General features: G+C 65.3%; 2 protein-coding genes across 3 annotated transcripts in view; one reads left to right on the forward strand and one right to left on the reverse strand.

Moving 5' to 3' along the window:
• Window positions 1–18,105, reverse strand: part of CORO7 (coronin 7) — a 40,778-nt gene that overhangs the window by 8,279 nt on the left and 14,394 nt on the right. For both annotated transcript variants that reach the window (XM_056134978.1, XM_056134976.1), the window contains exons 10-16: window positions 1,698–1,752; window positions 1,475–1,532; window positions 1,250–1,395; window positions 1,083–1,175; window positions 875–1,003; window positions 614–740; window positions 85–260 (exon numbers count right to left, since the gene is read on the reverse strand). In XM_056134978.1, the coding sequence (XP_055990953.1) occupies window positions 85–260; window positions 614–740; window positions 875–1,003; window positions 1,083–1,175; window positions 1,250–1,395; window positions 1,475–1,532; window positions 1,698–1,752 (784 nt within the window). The remainder of the gene's footprint in view (window positions 1–84; window positions 261–613; window positions 741–874; window positions 1,004–1,082; window positions 1,176–1,249; window positions 1,396–1,474; window positions 1,533–1,697; window positions 1,753–18,105) is intronic.
• On the forward strand, window positions 5,684–13,059 carry VASN (vasorin). Its single transcript, XM_056134985.1, has 2 exons — window positions 5,684–5,767; window positions 10,567–13,059. Exon 2 carries the CDS (start codon window positions 10,577–10,579, stop codon window positions 12,587–12,589), a length of 2,013 nt encoding a protein of 670 aa, XP_055990960.1. The 5' UTR covers window positions 5,684–5,767; window positions 10,567–10,576; the 3' UTR covers window positions 12,590–13,059.

An 18,105-nucleotide genomic window follows, 5' to 3' on the forward strand; every position in this document is an offset into this window, starting at 1 on the left:
GCAGTAACCCACCCGGCCCCTGAGACCCCCGGGAGGGGGCCCCAATCTGCAAACCCAGGACCAGAGAGGGCAGGGCCCCCTCACCTCCAGCACAGCCACCGGCCCCCCACTGCCGAGCAGGGGTACGGCCACGCGCAGCCGGTTGGCACAGAAGCCGTCGCTCTCGCCGGGTGTGGTCAGGTTGAGGCCCCTGAGATTGGTGATGTGGCGGTCTCGGTGCAGGACGGTGCCCTGCGCGTGCCGGAACCTGGAACTGGGGCCTGTGGAGGCCGGTGGTCCAGGTCACGTCAGAACCCTGGCCGCCCCAGCGGGGGCACAGAGTCAGAGCGGGGGGGGGGGGGGGCAGTGCGGCCTAGTGGGCAGCCCCCAAAAAGTCGAGAGTGGGAGGGCAGGGCTGGCGCACAGTGGGGCAACCTGGCAGGCGGAAGCCCTGGGGACCAGTCCCAGGTCCAGGATGCACAGGAGTGGCCCCGAGGCTGGTTTGTGTCTGAGCCTCAAGCAGTGACGCTCAGGGTCCCGGGGGTGTCGGGGTTTATACTCCAGCTGGCCGGGGTCCCATGTCTCTGGCCCGTGGGGAGAGTGGCCGGCGCCTGGGGCCCGCACGCACACTGACCCAGCAGGCTGTGCAGTGACCGCTGGCTGGGGCTGGTGCCGATGCCACTGGTGCTGGAGAGTGAAGGGCCCAGGCTGGACGGTGTGGATGGCGAGGTCAGAGAGCTGGCGGGGGAGGACGGCGCCTCCTGTGAGAGACACACGCGCTTGGCCGGAGCCCACGGGGCCAGCTGTGGTGTCCCTGGGCGCGGGAGGGGGAAGAGAGGGAGGGCAGGGTCTGGCGGGGGTGGGGGCTCCCGCGGGCGGAGCAGTCTCCACTCACATTTGGGTCTGTGGCACTTGGTGTGTCCACAGCTGTGGCTGCCGCCGAGGGCGGGTCCTGGGGGCGCAGCAGGCTGGACGTGAAGCTGGGGATGGGGCGGCGGGCAGGGTCCAGGCTGACCCTCAGCACCTGGGTGGAGTGAGACAACCCCAGCTGGACAGGGCTCCCTGGGGGGGGGGGGGCCCAGGGGGCTGCTGGCGGGTCCTACCTGCTGGTCGCTCCCAGTCCACCAGGCGGGGGCGTCGGCCGCGGGCACGCAGCCCGCCGTGTCCGGGAAGAGGTCCTCGTGGAACTGCACGGCCTGCGGGGAGAGTGCCATGCTGCTACCGAGATGCCAGGGACCCCCGCGGCCCCCCGCCCACGCCCGGGCCTCACCTTGCGGGGCACGTGGAAGCTGACGGGCAGGATGGCCGTGTCGCCCAGCTGCAGGACACGCAGCACCTCGCAGCCCAGGACCGCCAGCGCCCGCCGCGGGGCCAGGGCCGCACCCCGCAGCGCGCTCTCCAGCACACACTGGGTCACTGTGGGGACACGGGGTGGGGGGGCTGTGAGCGTGGGGCCAGGGCGGAGGTGGATGGGACCAGGGCGGGCGGGACTCACCGGGGCTCAGCGCCGGCGGCTGCGGGACCACCTCGTAGCAGTACAGCTGCGTCTCCCCCTGGAAGGAGCCACCTAAGCACCCTGACACACACCCCCGGCTGCCCTGGGTCCCACGGGCAGGTGTGGACCCGAGCACCCCCAGGTCCTCTTGGGGGAGGGCAAGTGTGTCCTGCTGTGCCCCGTTTCCGGTCGGCTGGGAAGGACAAAGGCAGCCCCCACTCACCTTCCCCGCCAGGACCAGGAGTCCTGAGTCTGCGTCCAGCAGGGGCAGCAGAGGCCTGGAGGGGTGAAGCCAAGGTGGGCACAGGGCGCAGGGGGATAGGGGCCGCAACAAGCCCCGTCGCCACACCCCTCTACCCTGCGAGCCCACTGCTCTCCCCCACGCCCACAGCCCCTCCTTCACCAGGTGCCAGGGCAGCTTCTCGAAGGGCTGCCCCCGGACCCTGCACCCGACTCGGCACCAAGAGCAGGTGGTGGCTGGCCCATGTGCCCTCCTGCCCTGCGCCATCAGCCTAGTGGTGGCCCGTCTGCTCGGAGACCTGACGGAGCTGAGGCAGACAGACCCCCCACGCTGTGAGCCCGCCCTGCCTCTGACCCCAAGCTGCCCCCTGACCTCCGTGCACCCCACAGTGCCCTCCACCCCAAGTCCTGAACTGCCCCGACCCCCTGAGCCTTCCCCGTCCCCTGGCCCCGAGCCCCGCCCTGCCCCCCGGCCCTGAGCACCCCCATATCCTGAGCGGGCTGGGCTGGGTTCCTCTCTGTATCCAGAGAGGACAATGACTGGGAACTGGGGGACTAGGACCTGTCTTTCCCAGTCACTAACGCTCCCTGGGGGTCCCCTGCAGCCCTGGGGCCTTCCAGTGGGAGTAGTTCCGGTTTCTGCTTTGGGAGCCCCTCAAACCTGAGCCCACCCCAGCACCGATGCCTCGGGCAGCCCCGCCCTTGCGGGGGCCCAGCCACAGCCGCTGCCCACACCCCACCTCGACCCTCGCTCCGCACTTCCCGGACGCGGCCACCTGGAGTGAGCAGGCCTCTAATTACCCCGCGGCCAGGGCGTGTCTGCCTGACCTGGGCTGACCACAGCCTGGCCACTGTCTGCGGGCATGGGGCGGAGGACACAGGGGTGTGTCCCCACGGCCGGGGCACCCATGCTGCCTCCAGGGCCTGCTGTCGGTGCTGTCCTCAGGTCCTGGGTCGGTTGGTCTGTGCCCACCCCTCGGGCCCCCCAGGTGCCACGGGTGTGTGCAGGATGCCCGCTGGCCTCGCCTGGGACGAGAAGCGAGGCCCATCATGTCTCGTCTGAGGGCCGTCAGGCACGAGGCAGCCTCAGGCAGAAGGTGGCCTGGGCACAGAGGGCGGGGCTGGACAGACCTGCAGTCCTGCCCGTGGGCTCCCACCTTCGGGGGCCCTGCCCGCCGCAGGGCAGCAGCCCCTGACTCAGGCGCAGGCAGGAAGTCTCGTAGGGCAGGGCAAGCTTCCCAGCAGGTCGGGCCAGTCCCCTGGCCCCGGGCAGAGCCGCCTGGGCAGCTTCAGCAGGCAGAGCATGGGGGCCCGCCTGGCACGGGCCAGGAAACGGGGTCATGGCACCCAGCCCTGAGCGTTGGCCAATAACGTGCAGGTGTGACCCCGGGGCCTTGGGAGGGCAGGCCGAGTCAGGGGCAGGAACGCGAGGGTGGGAGGGGGGGTGCGGGGCCAGGCGAGCCCCTTTGCCCCTCCCTGTCTGTGCCTGGAGTCCGGGAGGGGCTGGCTTCCCGGTCACCCCACTGGAATGGGGCTGGGGCTGAGTGGCAGCTGGCCCGGGGACCAGGCACCTTCCCTGGGGCCACACCTGGTGCGCCCCTGTCGCTGGCCCTGGCCGCCGTCCTCTGTCCCCTGCTCTCAGGAGCGGCCATGGATGCGCCTGCGGCTGCTCAGGCAATTCTGGACTTCACAAGCGCTGAAAGTCCCTGGGTGTCTGCCAGGAAGAGCCAGTCCGCCCCGAGTCCTGCCGACCCGTCTGCCCTGGGCCAGCGCAGCCCAGCCGCCCCCCTTCCCGGACCCATCTCCCAGCACTGGAGTACCTGAGCGCCCCTACCCCACGCCGTCACTGGCTCTAACGGGTACAGCCTCAAGACCACTCGGGGTCTCCAGACTCGGCCCGTGAACCTAGGGTGCAGGAGTGCTTGAGGCTGTGGGGGTCTCTGTCCCCAAGGCCCGGCCACCGCGCAGCCCCCACACCTCCAGCTGGGCTCTGCAGTGGCCCCTGTGTGAATACACTTCTAGCTCTTTCCTTTTGTTGAGGGGAGTCGCATCTGGGGGTGCTCAGGGCTGACTCCTGGCTCGGCACTCAGGTATCACTCCTGCCCTCTGGGATGCCGGGGATAGAACCCAGGTCGGCCGAGTGTCAGGACAGCTCTTCCCTGCTGCACTACTGCTCTGGCCCCAACCTCAGGGGCTGGGAGAAGGCCCCGGGGCTAGAGCACTTGCTCTGGCGCACGGGAGCCCGAGTTCAATCCCGGAACTACTTACTCCCTGAGCACTCAACTAGGGGTCACCCCCCACGAAGAAAAGACCCTGTTCCCTGAGAGAATCAGGCTTCCAGTCCTTGGAGCAGGCCCGGGTGCATCCGTGGCCACTCCTGAGAGCAGGGACAGAGGACGGCAGGGCAGGGGCCGGGGGCACCAGGTGTGGTGCGGGGAAGGCGCCTGGTCCCCGGGGTAGCTGACCCTCAGCCCTAGCCCCCGTCCCGTGCAACACAAGCCGGGAAGTCCCGTTCTAAACTGAAAGGCGAGGAGTTTTCAGTGTTGGCAGCGGCTTCAACTTTTTTTTTTTTTTTTAAGAAAAAGTCCCATTTAGGCCAAATGAGACTCGCCTGAGGGTCAGTGCCAGCCCTGGCCCAAAGCAGAGGGTAACAAGCCAGGGCCTCACGCACATGGACCAAGACTCATATGCAGTGTGGGGGAGAGGTGCCTCCCCCAGCGGGGCAGGAGGCTGCAAGCTGGGGTTACCCCTGGGACCAGCTGGCCACGGAGGCCGCCACCCCTCTGCAAGGGACCGAGTCCTCCCAGGGCCATGCAAAGCCCCCCAAGCCCCGACCAGCCTTGACCAAGTGCTTCGGCTGCAGGCAGGCTTGGAAGGGGAGTGGCCACTGTCCCTGGGGCAGCTGGGAACCAAGCTGGGTGCCCAGAGGCTTGGAGGAGGCCTGCCCAGCCGCAAGTGTGGAATGGAGAGTGTCCCCTGCAGTCCTCAGAGATAGGGGATTTTTCTGAGCAAGGTCTGCCCCTGGTACTGCCCCCTTCTCTCATTAAGGAGTCACATGAGCAGCAGCCTGAAACCCCCCAACACAGACACACACGCAGGTACACACGCGCACACACACTGACAGACACACACACATGCACACACAGACACAGACCCACACACAGACACAGACCACACAGAAACACACACTGACACACACAGAAACACAAGCACGCAGAAACATACAGACAGACACGTGCACACACACAGAAACACACATACACATATCCACAGACACAGACACAGACACCCACACACATGCACACACGCGCGCGCACACACACTCACACACATACAGTCTTTGGTAACAGACTACGGAGGCAGCTGTGGTCAGTCACCTCCCCAAACCAAGTCTCAGTCCCCTTCACTGGACACCAAAGTGCTGAAAGGACCCCAGAACCCCGACCCAACACCAGAAGCTGGACGCAGGAGGTGGCCAGAAGGCTTGTGTGGCCAGATGAGAACGTTTCCAGGTGGGCTTTGACTTGGGGGTCTCCCTCAGGGGTGTGCAGGGCCTCCTCCTGCCCTGCACACTCACAGGTCACCCTGCGTGGGCACGGGCACTACGAGAGTCCGGGCAGGGAACCCGGGGAGGCCTTACGCAAGCAGGCAAGCGCCCTGCCGTCCTGGGTCTCTGGCCCCTGCTGGGGGTGGAGGTCACCCATTGGTGCTCCGCGCTCAGAGCTCACTGCAGCGCGGGTCGGGGTGCAGGGGCCCACCCGCGCCACATCGCACGGGGACTTTCTGGGGCCCTTTAGTGGCGGGGGTACCGAGGCCCGGGACTCCGAAGGTGCTGCCCACCGGAGCGGAGGGGGCGGGTGACCACCAGGTTGCTGTCCCGGGGCCCTCCGAGCGGAGCGGCGCGGAGAGGCGGCCCCGCCCCCGCCGGGCCCGGCCAATGGAAGGCGGCCCCGCCCCCGGCCAGCAGGACTGGGCAGCGCGCGCGGGCGGGGACGCGCCAGGAGCCTCGGGCCGGCGGCCGGGAAGCACCGAGGCCGCGGCCCGCGCCGCCCGGTGAGTGGCCGGGAGCGTCCTCGCGCGCGGAGCCCGGGGAGGGCGGCGCGGAGCCCCGGAGGGGTGGGAGCGGACCCCCGGGGCGGGCGCGCGGGCGCGGACCCCGGGGCGGGCGCGCGTGGAACGCGGGGCGGGCGGACGCGGACCCCGGGGTGGGCGCGCGTGGACCCCCGGGGCGGGTGGGAGCGGACCCCGGGGCGGGTGTGCGTGGACCCTCGGGGCGGGCGCGCACGGACCCCGGGGAGGGTGGGCGCGGACCTCGAGACGTGCGCACCCCCGGGGCGGGTGGGAGCGGACCCCGGGGCGGGCGCGTAAGCCCCCAGGAGGGCGCGCGTGGACCCAGGAGGGCGCGCGTGGGCCCAGCCCCGCGCGCTCCCCCGGCCGGTCCCTGTCCCGGGCGCCGCAGCAGCCCCGCGCGGGTGGGTGTGTGCGGGGCTCCTGGCTGGGCTACTGCAAGCAGACAAAATAAACACCCCCTCCCTGCCCGCTTCCTCCTCCCACGGCCCTCCAGCACGACCAGTTTTATGAATCAAACCCCCCTGGCGATGGCTGGGCCCCTGCGGCCAAGCCCCAGGCCGGGTTACTATTTCCTCAAGGGGGTGGGTCAGCTTCTGGGCCTGGACAGGCTGCCTGAGCCCTGAGCACCTTGTCACCCTAAGAGTCCAGCCACAGGTGTGCAGACCGGGAGGGTAACCTGGAGGGCACCGGAGGCCTCCTGCCCAGGGAGCAGGTCGGGGTGCCCATCGCTGCCCGGGTCAGGGAAGGGTCTTTCCTCCAGCTGTGGGCTCCGCGGCCAGGAGCGGTTCTGTCCTTTGTGTCCCAGGGGCCAGGCTGCTCGGCGCCCCTGTGGTCACCAGCAGGCCAGCGAGTTTGTGCCAAGGTTTCTGCCTCACCCTGTTGGTTAACAATTACCATCCCCAGGTCACTGACCGCCTCTGCCCTGTCCCGCTGGGACCCGGCTGGAGGCTGTGAGGTGGGAGAGGGAGGCACCGAGCATCCCAGTGCCCCCTTGCCTGCCGTCTGCACTGAGGGCGGGTGAGACCCTCGCTGGCCAGTCCCGCATGCACCGTCCCTGGTCCAGGGCTGGGGGGCGGGGACTAGATTGTGCGGGTCCCTCCTTCGCGGGCTGCACTTTGGATGTGGGGTTCATGGGGGCTGACCCGATGGGCAGCGTGAGGTCCAGCACGATCCCAGCTGCTGGTCGGGCCCCACGGGACGGAGGCGGGCTGGGGGGGAGGGGAGCGCTGTCCCCCAGGGTTTGCGCTCCTCTCCCTGGGGACTCAGCCCCCGAGCTTCTGTAAACAGAGTGTCAGAGGCAGGAAGAAGGTTCTGGTAATGAGCAGCCCAGCTGGATCCCCTCCAGACCATTATCTGGCTCTTCCCGGGCCCCGGGAAGGAGGATGAGCACACGCGTGCCAGGCGGGGGCCGGCGTGTCACAGCCTCAGCCTCACCCCACAGCTTCCCGCGCAGGCCGGGACCCCTCTCCAGACCCTGGAAGCCCCTCGGCAGTGCCCAGCACAGGGTGGCAGGTGATGGGTGCAGGCCGATGCGGGGCCACAGCAGCAGGGGTGCAGGGGGCAGCCAGTGGCCCCCACTCCTGGGCCGGGCAACCAGGCCCAGGTGGCAGTTCCAGCCCTGACTCGGTGCCAGGGGCCAGTGGTCCCTGCGCTCATGGGAAGGGGTCAGTGACCCCCGCAGAGCCCCCCTAAGCGCACCTCAGAGTCCCCACCCAGGCCTGGGACCCCAAAGCCCAGTGCTGCCAAGAAAACCAGCTCCCCTCACTGCTGAGGAATCCGCGAGTTCCTGCAGGCAGGGTGCGAAGGCGAGTGTGTGTCAGAGCGTGGCCAGTGGGCGTGTGTCTGCGCGTGACGCGTGGGGCCGGGTGTGGGGGCGGGCAGGAGTGCGGGGGCAGGCGCTGGCCTCTTCCTTTATCGGGTTCCACATTCCAGAGTCGGTCGGGCTGTGGCACTCGCTCAGCGGGGCCGGTCCACAGGCCTCCCGACTGTTCCTCATTCCAGCCTCCCTGGGTCTGAGGAGGCTGGGGAGGCCCCGTGGCCACCGCAAGTCAGGGGGGTGAGGGCAGGCGAGGGGGCCAGTGCGGCTCTGGCGCTGACATTCCTCAGAGGCTGCCTGAGAGATTTAATTAAGGAGGGCGGAAAGCTGGCTGGGAGCTGCCTCCACTGCCGGGCTGGGCTGGGGCTGGCGGGTCACAGGGCCCTCCTGGCCCTGGGCCCCAGGCCTGGATGGGCAGCGGCGCCAGGGGAGACCCACGGGGCAGGGGCAGGTTCCAGCCCCCCCAGCCACACCCACCTGCCACCGTCCAGAAGGCCCAGAGAGGACAGGACAGGCTCAGCCCCCTCTGGGCCACCGCCGTCACATTCCCCGGCCGGCTGGGTGACTCAGGCCTCTCTGCGGCACCTTCAGGGTTAATTGCAGGCTGGGGCCTCCCCTGATGGGCGCTTGGCTCTGGGTGGGGTCTGGAGGAGGCGGGGAGGGCTGGAGGGTTAGCCTGGCCGTGTCAGCCCGGCCCTGCGGCATCAGCCCTACACGTGCCAACAGTGGCACCCAGGCCGGCCCCCTTCTAATTGGGGCCTCGCCACCACACTGCTCTGGGGCAGAGTGGCACCTGTCCCGCTGCCCTGGGGCCCGCGGGTGCAGGACACCAGCCTGAGTCACCGGTCGGCTCCCAGCAGACCGGTCTGGCTGTGCCAAGTCACCGAGGTGCCCACCCAGGGCCAGGCAGGGGCCTCCCTGGTCAGGAACCAGGTGGCCTCTCTGCCACCCCCTGCCCAGGCTCTGCCACAGAGAGCGCATGCCCACCGGGCATCCCCGGGATGTCCGGCAGGCCTGGGGACCGGGCGGCAGATGGAGAGTCAGGGAGCCCCTGAGCTGGGCAGGAGAGCAGGGTCACAGCCCCCCCATTACTTCGCGTGGGTCCAGGATATAGCCCCCACCTCACTGCCCCTTGGGGAGGGGGAGGTGGGCGGGCCAGGCCAGGCCCTGAGCCGCCTGAGCCACGTCAGCGAAACCGGAGCCAGCCGGGCTGGCCGCCGGCACCGTCCCGCCTGCGGGGGGGTGAGGGGGGTGTTGGCAGCCTCCTGGGCTGGCCCATGGCCAGGCCGGCCCGTGGAGCTCAGGAGCTCGGCGCTGGAGGCCCAGAGCCGCGGGGTCGGACCCTGCACACAGCCCTGGTCGGGGGCGCTGTGACAGGAGCGCTGGCTGTCCCGTCTGCCAGCAGGGCGAGCCCTGAGCCACACCCATCCCAGATCTGACAGGGTCACTCTGGGGCTGGGTCGCAGGCCTCTGAGATGAGGTTGTCCTGACTCAGAGCCCCTCCTCTGCCCCCCCATGGGGTCACGTGTGGACACGGTAAGCCAGGGGAGGTTACTCACCCCCTCCTTCCAGAAGCAAGCCCCCAACCCAGGACCCTCCCCACCCCTGGTGTCAGCTAACCCGGCACGGAGGGTGTGTGCCCGAGACAAGCACCGGACAGCAGGGCCTCCCGCTGACCAGCAGACCCTAAGGGGCAGTGGGGGAGGGCTGAGACACCCGCGCATCCCTGCCCACCCTGGGGATGCTCTAGGACTCGAGTGACCAGCTGTGTCCAGTGGGGTGGGCAGCGCCCCTGGCTCTCAGCCTGTGGGGGCATGGCTGGGCCTGTCTGTGACCCTGGGTGAGGCCCCAGGGGCCGGGCTGGCCACGCGCAGATCCCCTCCTAGCGGAGTCTGGCTGCTCCTGGCTGACCCTGCCTGACCTGCCCCACCCCCGTCCACGTGGGGGGCGGCGGCGGGCAGCAGGCGCTCAGTCCACATCTGGAAGCCAGGCCCCACCCTCTGAGTCAGCGAGGGCAGAGTGGGGGTGGGGACAAGCCCCTCGGTAGCAGTGCCAGCAGGCGGGACAAGGCGGTTCCGATAGGGGCGTTTGTCTGAGGGGGCACCCCCGCCCCGTGCTTGCAAGGTCAAGGCCAGCGAGCGAGCGGGGTGGGCTCTGGGACCCTCATGGGGACAGCCGAGACTCTGCACAGGGTGGGGGGCTGTTACCTGTCTGGCGGCCAGGTGGGGGAGGGGAGGCCGAGCCCCACACAAAAGGCCCTTGTGTGAACAGGAGGCGCCTGGTGGGGAGAAGAGGCGGCTCTGAGGGGCCCTGGGGGTGGGCCGCGAGGGGCAGTCACAGCTGGACGCGGTCAGCGGATCCCCCTTTCCTCTGTCACCTGGGACCTATGCCAGCCTCCTTCTAGGGAGAGGCGGGAAGGACGGCAAGGAACGGTTCGGCCGCGGGAGCCCAGGCAGCTGCCCTGTCCGAGCCAGAGAGGGGATCTGAAAACCAGAGGTTTCCCCACACACACACAGCGGGACCCTCCCCCGGCCCCATCCTGGCGCAGGGAGGGCCCAACCGGTCCTGAAGTCTCTGCTCTCTGAGGACGGCGGAGCGTGGCGGGGCCTGGCCCGGGGCAGCCACTTCTCCACTTACGCGCTGGGCCGGCTACCCACCCGGGCACTCGGGCCAGACGCCGCGGGGCCCACCGCAGTCCCCGCACCTCGGCACACTCGGGGGGGGGCCTGGAGCCTGCAGGGCTTGTTTGTGGTCGGCGCTGAGGCACACAGGCCCCCCTCTGCCCCCCAGCCCTGTGACGGCGGGTGTGGCGCGGTCCAAGCGGTCCAAGCGGGGCCCATGGGGCAGGGCGGCGCTGGGGGCTGAGTCACATGGTCTGGGAGGGGGGCCGGGGGCCGCATGGTGCATGGTGTGGCCGTCCCAGGGGCCCTGACTCACCACCGCCCGCTGTCCTCTCGGCTCCCAGGGACCAGAAGATGCGCCCCAGGAGCCCCCAGCCCCCGCCGCCCCCGCTGCTGCTGCTGCTGCTGCTGCTGGCCCCCCGGCCCGGGCAGGGCTGCCCCTCCGGCTGTCAGTGCAGCCAGCCGCGGGCCGTCCTCTGCACCGCCCGCCGGGGAGCCACGGTGCCCACCGACGTGCCCCCTGACACGGCCGAACTGTACGTGTTCGAGAACAACATCACCACGCTGCACGAGGGCAGCTTCGCGGGCCTGCCGGGCCTTCAGCTCCTGGACCTGTCTCAGAACCAGATCGCCAGCCTGCCGGGCGGCGTCTTCCAGCCGCTCGCCGGCCTCAGCAACCTGGACCTCACAGCCAACCGGCTGCGCGAGATCACCAACGACACGTTCCGCGGCCTGCGTCGCCTGGAGCGCCTCTACCTGGGCCGCAACCACCTGCGCCACATCCAGCCCGGCGCCTTCCACGCGCTCGGCCGCCTCCTGGAGCTCAAGCTGTCGCACAATGAGCTGCGCACGCTGCCCCCGCTGCACCTGCCCCGCCTGCTGCTGCTGGACCTCAGCCACAACCCCCTGGCCGCGCTGGAGCCCGGCTCCCTGGACACAGCCAGCGTGGAGGTGCTGGGGCTGGCCGGCCTGGGGCTGAGGGACCTGGACGAGGGGCTCCTGGGCCGCCTGCGGAACCTGCACGACCTGGACGTGGGCGACAACCAGCTGGAGCGCGTGCCCCCCGCCCTGCGCAGCCTGCGGGGCCTGACCCGCCTGCAGCTGGCCGGCAATGCCCGCATCGCCCAGCTGCGGCCCGAGGACCTGGCGGGCCTGGCCGGCCTGCAGGAACTGGACCTCAGTGGCCTGAGCCTGCGGGCGCTGCCCCCCGAGCTGGCGGGCCTCCTGCCCAGCCTGCGGCTCCTGGCGGCCGCCCGCAACCCCTTCAACTGCGTGTGCCCCCTGAGCTGGTTCGGGCCCTGGGTGCGGGACAGCCGCGTGACCCTGGCCAGCCCCGAGGAGACGCGCTGCCACTTCCCGCCCAAGAACGCCGGCCAGCTGCTCCTGGACCTGAGTTACGCCGACTTCGGCTGCCCGGCGACCACCACCACCGCGGCCGTGCCCACTAGCGGGCCCACGCGGGGGCCGTCCACCCCGCGGGCCCCTGCCAGCCCGGCGCCCAGTCCCCTCGGGCCCTCGGAGCCGCCCGCCCATGTGCCCAGCCTGCCCCCGGCTGCCCTCCCCTCCGCGGGGCCAGCCCCGCTGCCCCCCGCCTGCCCTGAGCCCACCTGTCTCCACGGGGGCACCTGCCTCCCTGGCCGCGTCCCCGCCTGCCTGTGCCCCGCGGGCTTCACTGGCCCGGCGTGCGAGAACTCCGTGGAGCCCAGCCCGGCCCCTGCCACTGCCCGGCCGCCCCGGCCGCCACCACTGGGCATCGAGCCAGCCAGCCCCAGCTCCCTGCGCGTGGCCCTGCGCCGCGCCCTGCGGGATCCCGGGCAGCCCCGTGGCCTGCGCCTTACCTATCGCAGCCTGTCGGGCCCCGACAAGCGGCCCGTGACGCTGCGGCTGCCCGCCTCGCTGGCCGAGTACACGGTCACCCAGCTGCGGCCTAATACCACCTACGCCATCTGCGTGCGGCCGCTGGGGGCGGGGCAGCTGCCCGAGGGCGAGGAGGCATGCGGAGAGGCCCGCACCCCACCGGCTACGCGCCCCAACCATGCCCCGGTCACCCAGGCCCGCCAGGACAACCTGCCCCTGCTCATCGCCCCTGCGCTGGCCGCAGTGCTGCTGGCCGTGCTGGCTGCCGTGGGGGCCGCCTACTGCGTGAGGCGGGGGCGTGCGGCGGCCGCGGCCCAGGGCAAGGGGCAGGGAGTGCCCGGCGCGGGGCCCCTGGAACTGGAGGGGGTGAAGGCCCCTCTGGAGCCGGGCCCCAAGGTGATGGAGGGCAGGGGAGACGCCCTGCCTGGTGGGCCCGAGTGTGAGGTGCCACTTATGGGTTACCCTGGGCTCGGCCCCCAGGGGCCCCTGCCCTCGAAGCCCTACATCTAGGCCTGGCGGGCCACCCAGCGCCCAGGGACGGTCAGCAGGGCCACGTAACCGTGGCGAGTTTTGGGACGTGGACTCCTTGTCTAGGAGGCGGGCACTGGCCGTGATCGCCGAGGCCCTGCAACGGCACAGTGTGGGGGCGGCCGAGTGCTGGTCACAGGTCTGGGGCAGGGAGCCAGGACCCCCCACCCACCCCGGAGACTCAGGCCAGTGGAGACGGCCCGCCGGGCAGCAGGGACGCGGGGGACGGGCCACAGCCCCGGGGAGCAGCCCAGAGAAGAAACTGGAAGACGGACACTTAGGAACTTGTTTTGTTTTGTAAAATATATTTATAAGAGAAAGCCTTTCCCATTTGTTCCGGAAAGCGCTTTCCGAACGCAGACAAGGACTCGTATTTTCTCTTTTGTAAGACAGATGACGCTATGAAGGCCTTTCTTTTTGTAAGAAAAATAATAAAATATGAGATGAAGCAAGTGTGTCTCATGCTGGACGCATTCGGGCGGGGGGAGTCCAGCCCCTCCGAGGGACACCAAGTGCCGTCGGCCCCCAAAGGTGACCTGGGCAGAGCTGTGAGGCGTCGGGTCCAGTCCCCCGGAGGCCAGAGCTGGGGTTAGCTGGCCAACACCTTCCTGGGGGGGTGCCCGGCCCTCAAGAGTGGTTCTGGTGCATGAGCTGTACCCTCCTCGGGGCTCAGCAGGGAAGCGGCAGTGGTGGGCGGAAAGGGCCTGAGGGCACAGGGCCCAAGGGCGGGACGGGGCCAGAGGCGGAGAGGCCCCCCCACTCCCCTGTGGGTTGCGTGGCTTTCCAGAAACCCCGGAAGTGGGAGTTTTCCAGGAAGGCCACAAGCCAAGGTGGGGGCAGGGAGGAGAGGGCAGCTCAGGGGGGCGGGGCAAGGGGAGGGCAGCTGAGCTGGGGACAGCGGGCAGGCACGTGGGTGAGCCCTGGCAGAAGGGAGGTGCTGTGGCTGGGAGCAGGCCTGTGGCACCCAGCCGGCCACTCCAGGCTCTGGATCTGTTAAGCAGCTGGGGGCGGGCAGGGGGGGGTGCAGTGCGCCTGGGTGGGACCAGGTGGGCTCCATGCTGGCCTGGGTCTGGGGACCCCTCATTGCAGGATGGGGAAGGGGGGGTTGTCCCCCAGCAGGGTGGGGGCACTGCGGAGCCCTCGCCGCAGCCAAAGCTGCAGGGGTCACCTGTGGGTGAGGGGACCCATGGGGGCACTGGCTGACCCCAGGGAAGGCATCCGGCTGTCTCGGACTGGGGGCTGAGTGAGGAGGGCCAGAGAGCAGGGAAGAAGGGAACTGCACCCACTTCCCTGCAGCGTACCTGCGTCTGGAGGCTCTGCACGCCCCATCCCGCTCTATGCACCTTGCTGGTGAAACCGGAGGCCTCAGTTTCCCCTCGCCTGCAGCTCCATTCCCCCCACTGACCGGCCACTCCTCACCCCCACGGCCGTATTAACACTCCCGGAGTGCCCGGGACCATATTCTCCTGTCCCAGAAACGGGAGTCACAGGACGAAGATCGCAAACAGTACCCAAGGCAGGAGACCCGATCACACCGGCCCTGGCCCTGCAGGCCCCGCACTGAGTTCCACAGACACCCAGTTTCCCTCCGAGCCTCACAGGAGGAACCGCAGTCAACTCGCTCGTACACGCAGTGCCCCCGCCCGGGTGGCTCCTTTTCTTCCCCCACTCTACAGGAAACTCGACTCTCCAACTGAGTCCAACTGAGTCCGGGCATCTTATTATCCAGTGTTTCCACCCTTGAAAGCATCAAAGAAGCTGAGAAGGCGAATGAGCAGAGACCGGCCCCGCGCCCCCTCCCCCTGCCCCTCCCTGGGCGGTCCGGGTCACTCAGGTGGAGGCCTGTTGCCCGTCTCTTTCGTTTCCGACGCCCTATGGGAAAACACGGGCATCCACCCCCAGCTGGAGGCTGCCTGGCAGTGCCGGCCGCCCTCCGGTAGGTGGCAAGTCTGCCGGCTGCTCATCCCCGGGGACCCCGTTCCCTCGGCTCAGGGAGTCGGGCTCTTTCCTGGCAATTCCGAAGCTGCCTCTGCACTTCCTCCTGTCCCCACCCAAGCAGTGCGAGCCCTCAGGGCGAGACCCCTGTCCTTGGTCTCCATCTTCTGGTCGCCTGTCAGGACCCTGCCCTGGACTCCAGATCGCCCCTCCTCTCTGCAGGGTCCTGAGGTATCCCCCGAGGCTGGACCCTGGGAAGGCGTGTGTCTGGGCCCAGTGGCAGAGAGGAGCCTGCCCCCAGCTCCATCCTGCTTTCTCCAGGAGGCACTTCAGATCTTCCGCTCAGATCCTTAGGCACGGGGTGACTGGAGCCTCACCGCATCTCCCTACCCCACCCCCTTTATTTGAGGGCCAGTGCCTGTTTCTATTAGCTCCGGGGCCAGGTCTGGTATTTTCAGCGCCCAGAAGCGTTATTCCAGGCCCCTCGGCAGAGTAGGCTAAGAGTGGCGCTCCGGCTCTCCTGGCTAGGGTCTCTGGGGAAGCGCAAGGATGGCTGGGTTTCCCTGTGTCACTTGGAGTGACACAGGGCACTTTTACGGAGGGGGCAGGCCTCATCGATAAGGGGCAGCTAAGCCCGACAAGGCTGTTCAAACCTGTGCTGCAAGGTTCGAACTTGTGTGTGGAAGAGGACGCTTTTGTCCCCTCAGCGGGCAACAAACAGGGCTCTGGGGACCTTCAGGAACCTCCTAATTTCTACAGAGGGGAACCCCACCGCAAGAATTACATTTTTTTTGGGGGGGTCACACCTGGTGATGCACAGGGGTTGTTACTCCTGGCTCTGCTCTCAGGAATTATTCCTGGCAGCGCTTGGGGGACCATACGGGATGCCGGGGATTGAACCTGGGTCGGCTGTGTGCAAGGCAAATGCCCTCCCCGCTGTGCTATCGCTCCGGCCCCTGGAATCACTCCCTTAGAGGGCATTTGTATAAACTGCCAAGCATTCGATCCTGAGACTCTGCAGGACAGACAGGTTTATTTTCTCAGGATTTTTATTTTTCTCTGCACTCAGTGATTCCTTAGTGCAGAGCCAGGAGTGACCCCTGAGCATGGGCTCGGTGTGACCCAAAACAAACAAATAAATAAATAAAATAAAAAATAAAGGTTTCTTATGCTGGTATGGGCTGGAGCGATAGCACAGCGGTAGGGCATTTGTCTTACACACAGCCAACCTGGCCTAGACGGGTTCGATTCCTCCGCCCCTCTCGGAGAGCCCAGCAAGCTATCAAGAGTATCTCGCCCGCACGGCAAAGTCTGTGACTTTGCTTTGACAAGCTACCTGTGACGTATTCAATATGCCAAACACAGTAACAAGTCTCAAAATGGAGACGTTACTGGGCCCGCTCGAGCAAATCGATGAACAACGGGAGGACAGTGTTTGTTTGTATGCTGGTAGGTCTAAATGCACATATATGTTTTGTTTCTAAGTTGAAATAATCATGGTACAGAAAAACAGGTTCAAAGAGTAATGGTTTAGTTTGCAACGTGAGTTTCTAGTTACAAAACTGGTTGCAAAAATTTTATTCTATCAGTGTTAAAAGATATCAGGCTGGCTGGAATCCCAGCACTTCTTACTGCAGAAAAAAAAGTGAGCCACTTTCACATTCAAGCCCCTCTGGCTTTAGTGGCTTCTGAATATGGAGAATTGGGTGGAAAATGTGGGAGGGACAGCAATTAGCTTTTTTCAGACTATGCTGCTAACCTGCCCAGTACATGTTATTTATTTTTTTGCTTTTTGGGTCACACTCGGTGATGCACAGGTTACTCCTGGCTCTGCACTCAGGAATTACTCCTGGCAATGCTCGGGAGACCCTATGGGATGCTGGGAACCGAATCCGGGTCAGCTGCGTGCAAGGCAACCGCCCTACCCGCTGTGCCATCACTCCAGCCCCTACATGTTATTACTGAGATGGTATAAATGCTTGCTCATTACGTTAGAACTTCATGAGAAACACCATCACATAATTCCTAATATGAAGTGAACCTTTGCCCAGTATAGTATGTTTTAAGATCTTTAATTGTGGGCTGGAGCGATAGCACAGCGGTAGGGCGTTTGCCTTGCACGCAGCCAATATGGGCGACCCGAGTTCGATTCCTCCGCCCCTCTCGGAGAGCCCGGCAAGCTACCGAGAGGATCTCGCCCGCACGGCAGAGCCTGGCAAGCTCCCCGTGACGTATTGGATATGCCAGACACAGTAACAACAAAGTCTCCAATGGAGACGTTACTGGGCCCGCCGAGCAAATTGATGAACAACGGGAGGGCCTTTACTTTACTTTTTTTAATTGTGGGCACTGAAAGCCTTTTGGACATCTATAGAATTGATTTAATGCTTTTGAAAGAGTACTGCAGAGTAGTTTTGTCATGCTAATGAGATTAGCAAATTGTGTACAAACTTCTTGGGAGATCAGGATGCATTAAGTTCAGTAAAATATGGAGGTTAAAGCTGTGAGATGTGACTATAAGGAAGGAGTGTAGATGTGTATTTTTCATTTCATTTCATTTCATCATCCTGTTATTCGTCGATTGCCCCGAGCAGGCCCCAGTAACGTCTCCTTCATCCTAGCCCTGAGATTATAGTCAAGGCTCTTTAGGAGAATGAGACCCATCATTGTTACTGGTATTTGGCATATTTGGTAGGCCACGGGGAGTTTGCCAGACTCTGCCCTGAGGGCAGGCTACATTCGATAGCCTGCAAGTTTGTCCAAAGTAGGAATGAGATAATAAGGTGTCATAAAAAAGATGTGTGTTTTGAGTATACAAAATAATGGGCAAAGATATCAGTGGGAAAAAAAAAGCAATCCTGTTAAAGGGATGCTGGTCTTGAAATGGAATAAAGGAAAGTTACAGGATTGAGAAAGTAAAGGACTATGTAGAAGGTCTGAGGTTGTGTTGTTTTTTTTTTTTTAAATAACACCTTTATTTATTTTATTTTGCTTTTAAAATTGTTCTATCACTCCAGTCCGAGATTGTGTTTTAAGGAAAGAATCTATGATTAAAAGGGATTGTTATTTAAAGATCTCCTTATATCTTTAAATTGTATCTGTACAATTGTTCTAATGCCTTTTTGGCAAGTCCATGGAAGAGGTCTGATGATCTGGACTCCTGTTACAGTGCTCTTAAACAATTGGATAGTAAATCAAGGTTTTCAACAAGCACTAAATTAATTAAACATGATACTGTTAAACTGTTTATTCTATCTCTACAGATCACAATGCTTCTTTTGACTGGGGCCCATAGCAAATGGGTAAACTATCTATGGTAAGAGTGGACAGCTTGCTTTTCTCTTCTTAACACCTTTACCATATTTAATCCTCTATGGCAACATCATTTTGCAGAGATCTGGTAAAATGGGATATCTTACGCAAGGATGGTAAAGGGCCCTCTGTTACTCTATTAACAGAGTAAGCAAGTACCACTTAAATAACTGGAAACCTCCAAGGGAGAGCTCTCAACTCCAACATATCAGCTGCAGGTGTCCTCTGTCATACTGACTTAAGCTTCAGTT

The sequence above is a fragment of the Sorex fumeus genome, unplaced genomic scaffold (genome assembly GCF_029834395.1).
Source record: "Sorex fumeus unplaced genomic scaffold, SorFum_2.1 ptg000110l, whole genome shotgun sequence".
In the NCBI taxonomy this organism is placed as follows: Eukaryota; Metazoa; Chordata; class Mammalia; order Eulipotyphla; family Soricidae; genus Sorex; species Sorex fumeus.

What these genes read in the sequence shown, in the direction of transcription:
- VASN (XM_056134985.1), top strand. Translation starts at nt 10,577, where the DNA reads ATGCGCCCCAGGAGCCCCCAGCCCCCGCCGCCCCCGCTGCTGCTGCTG.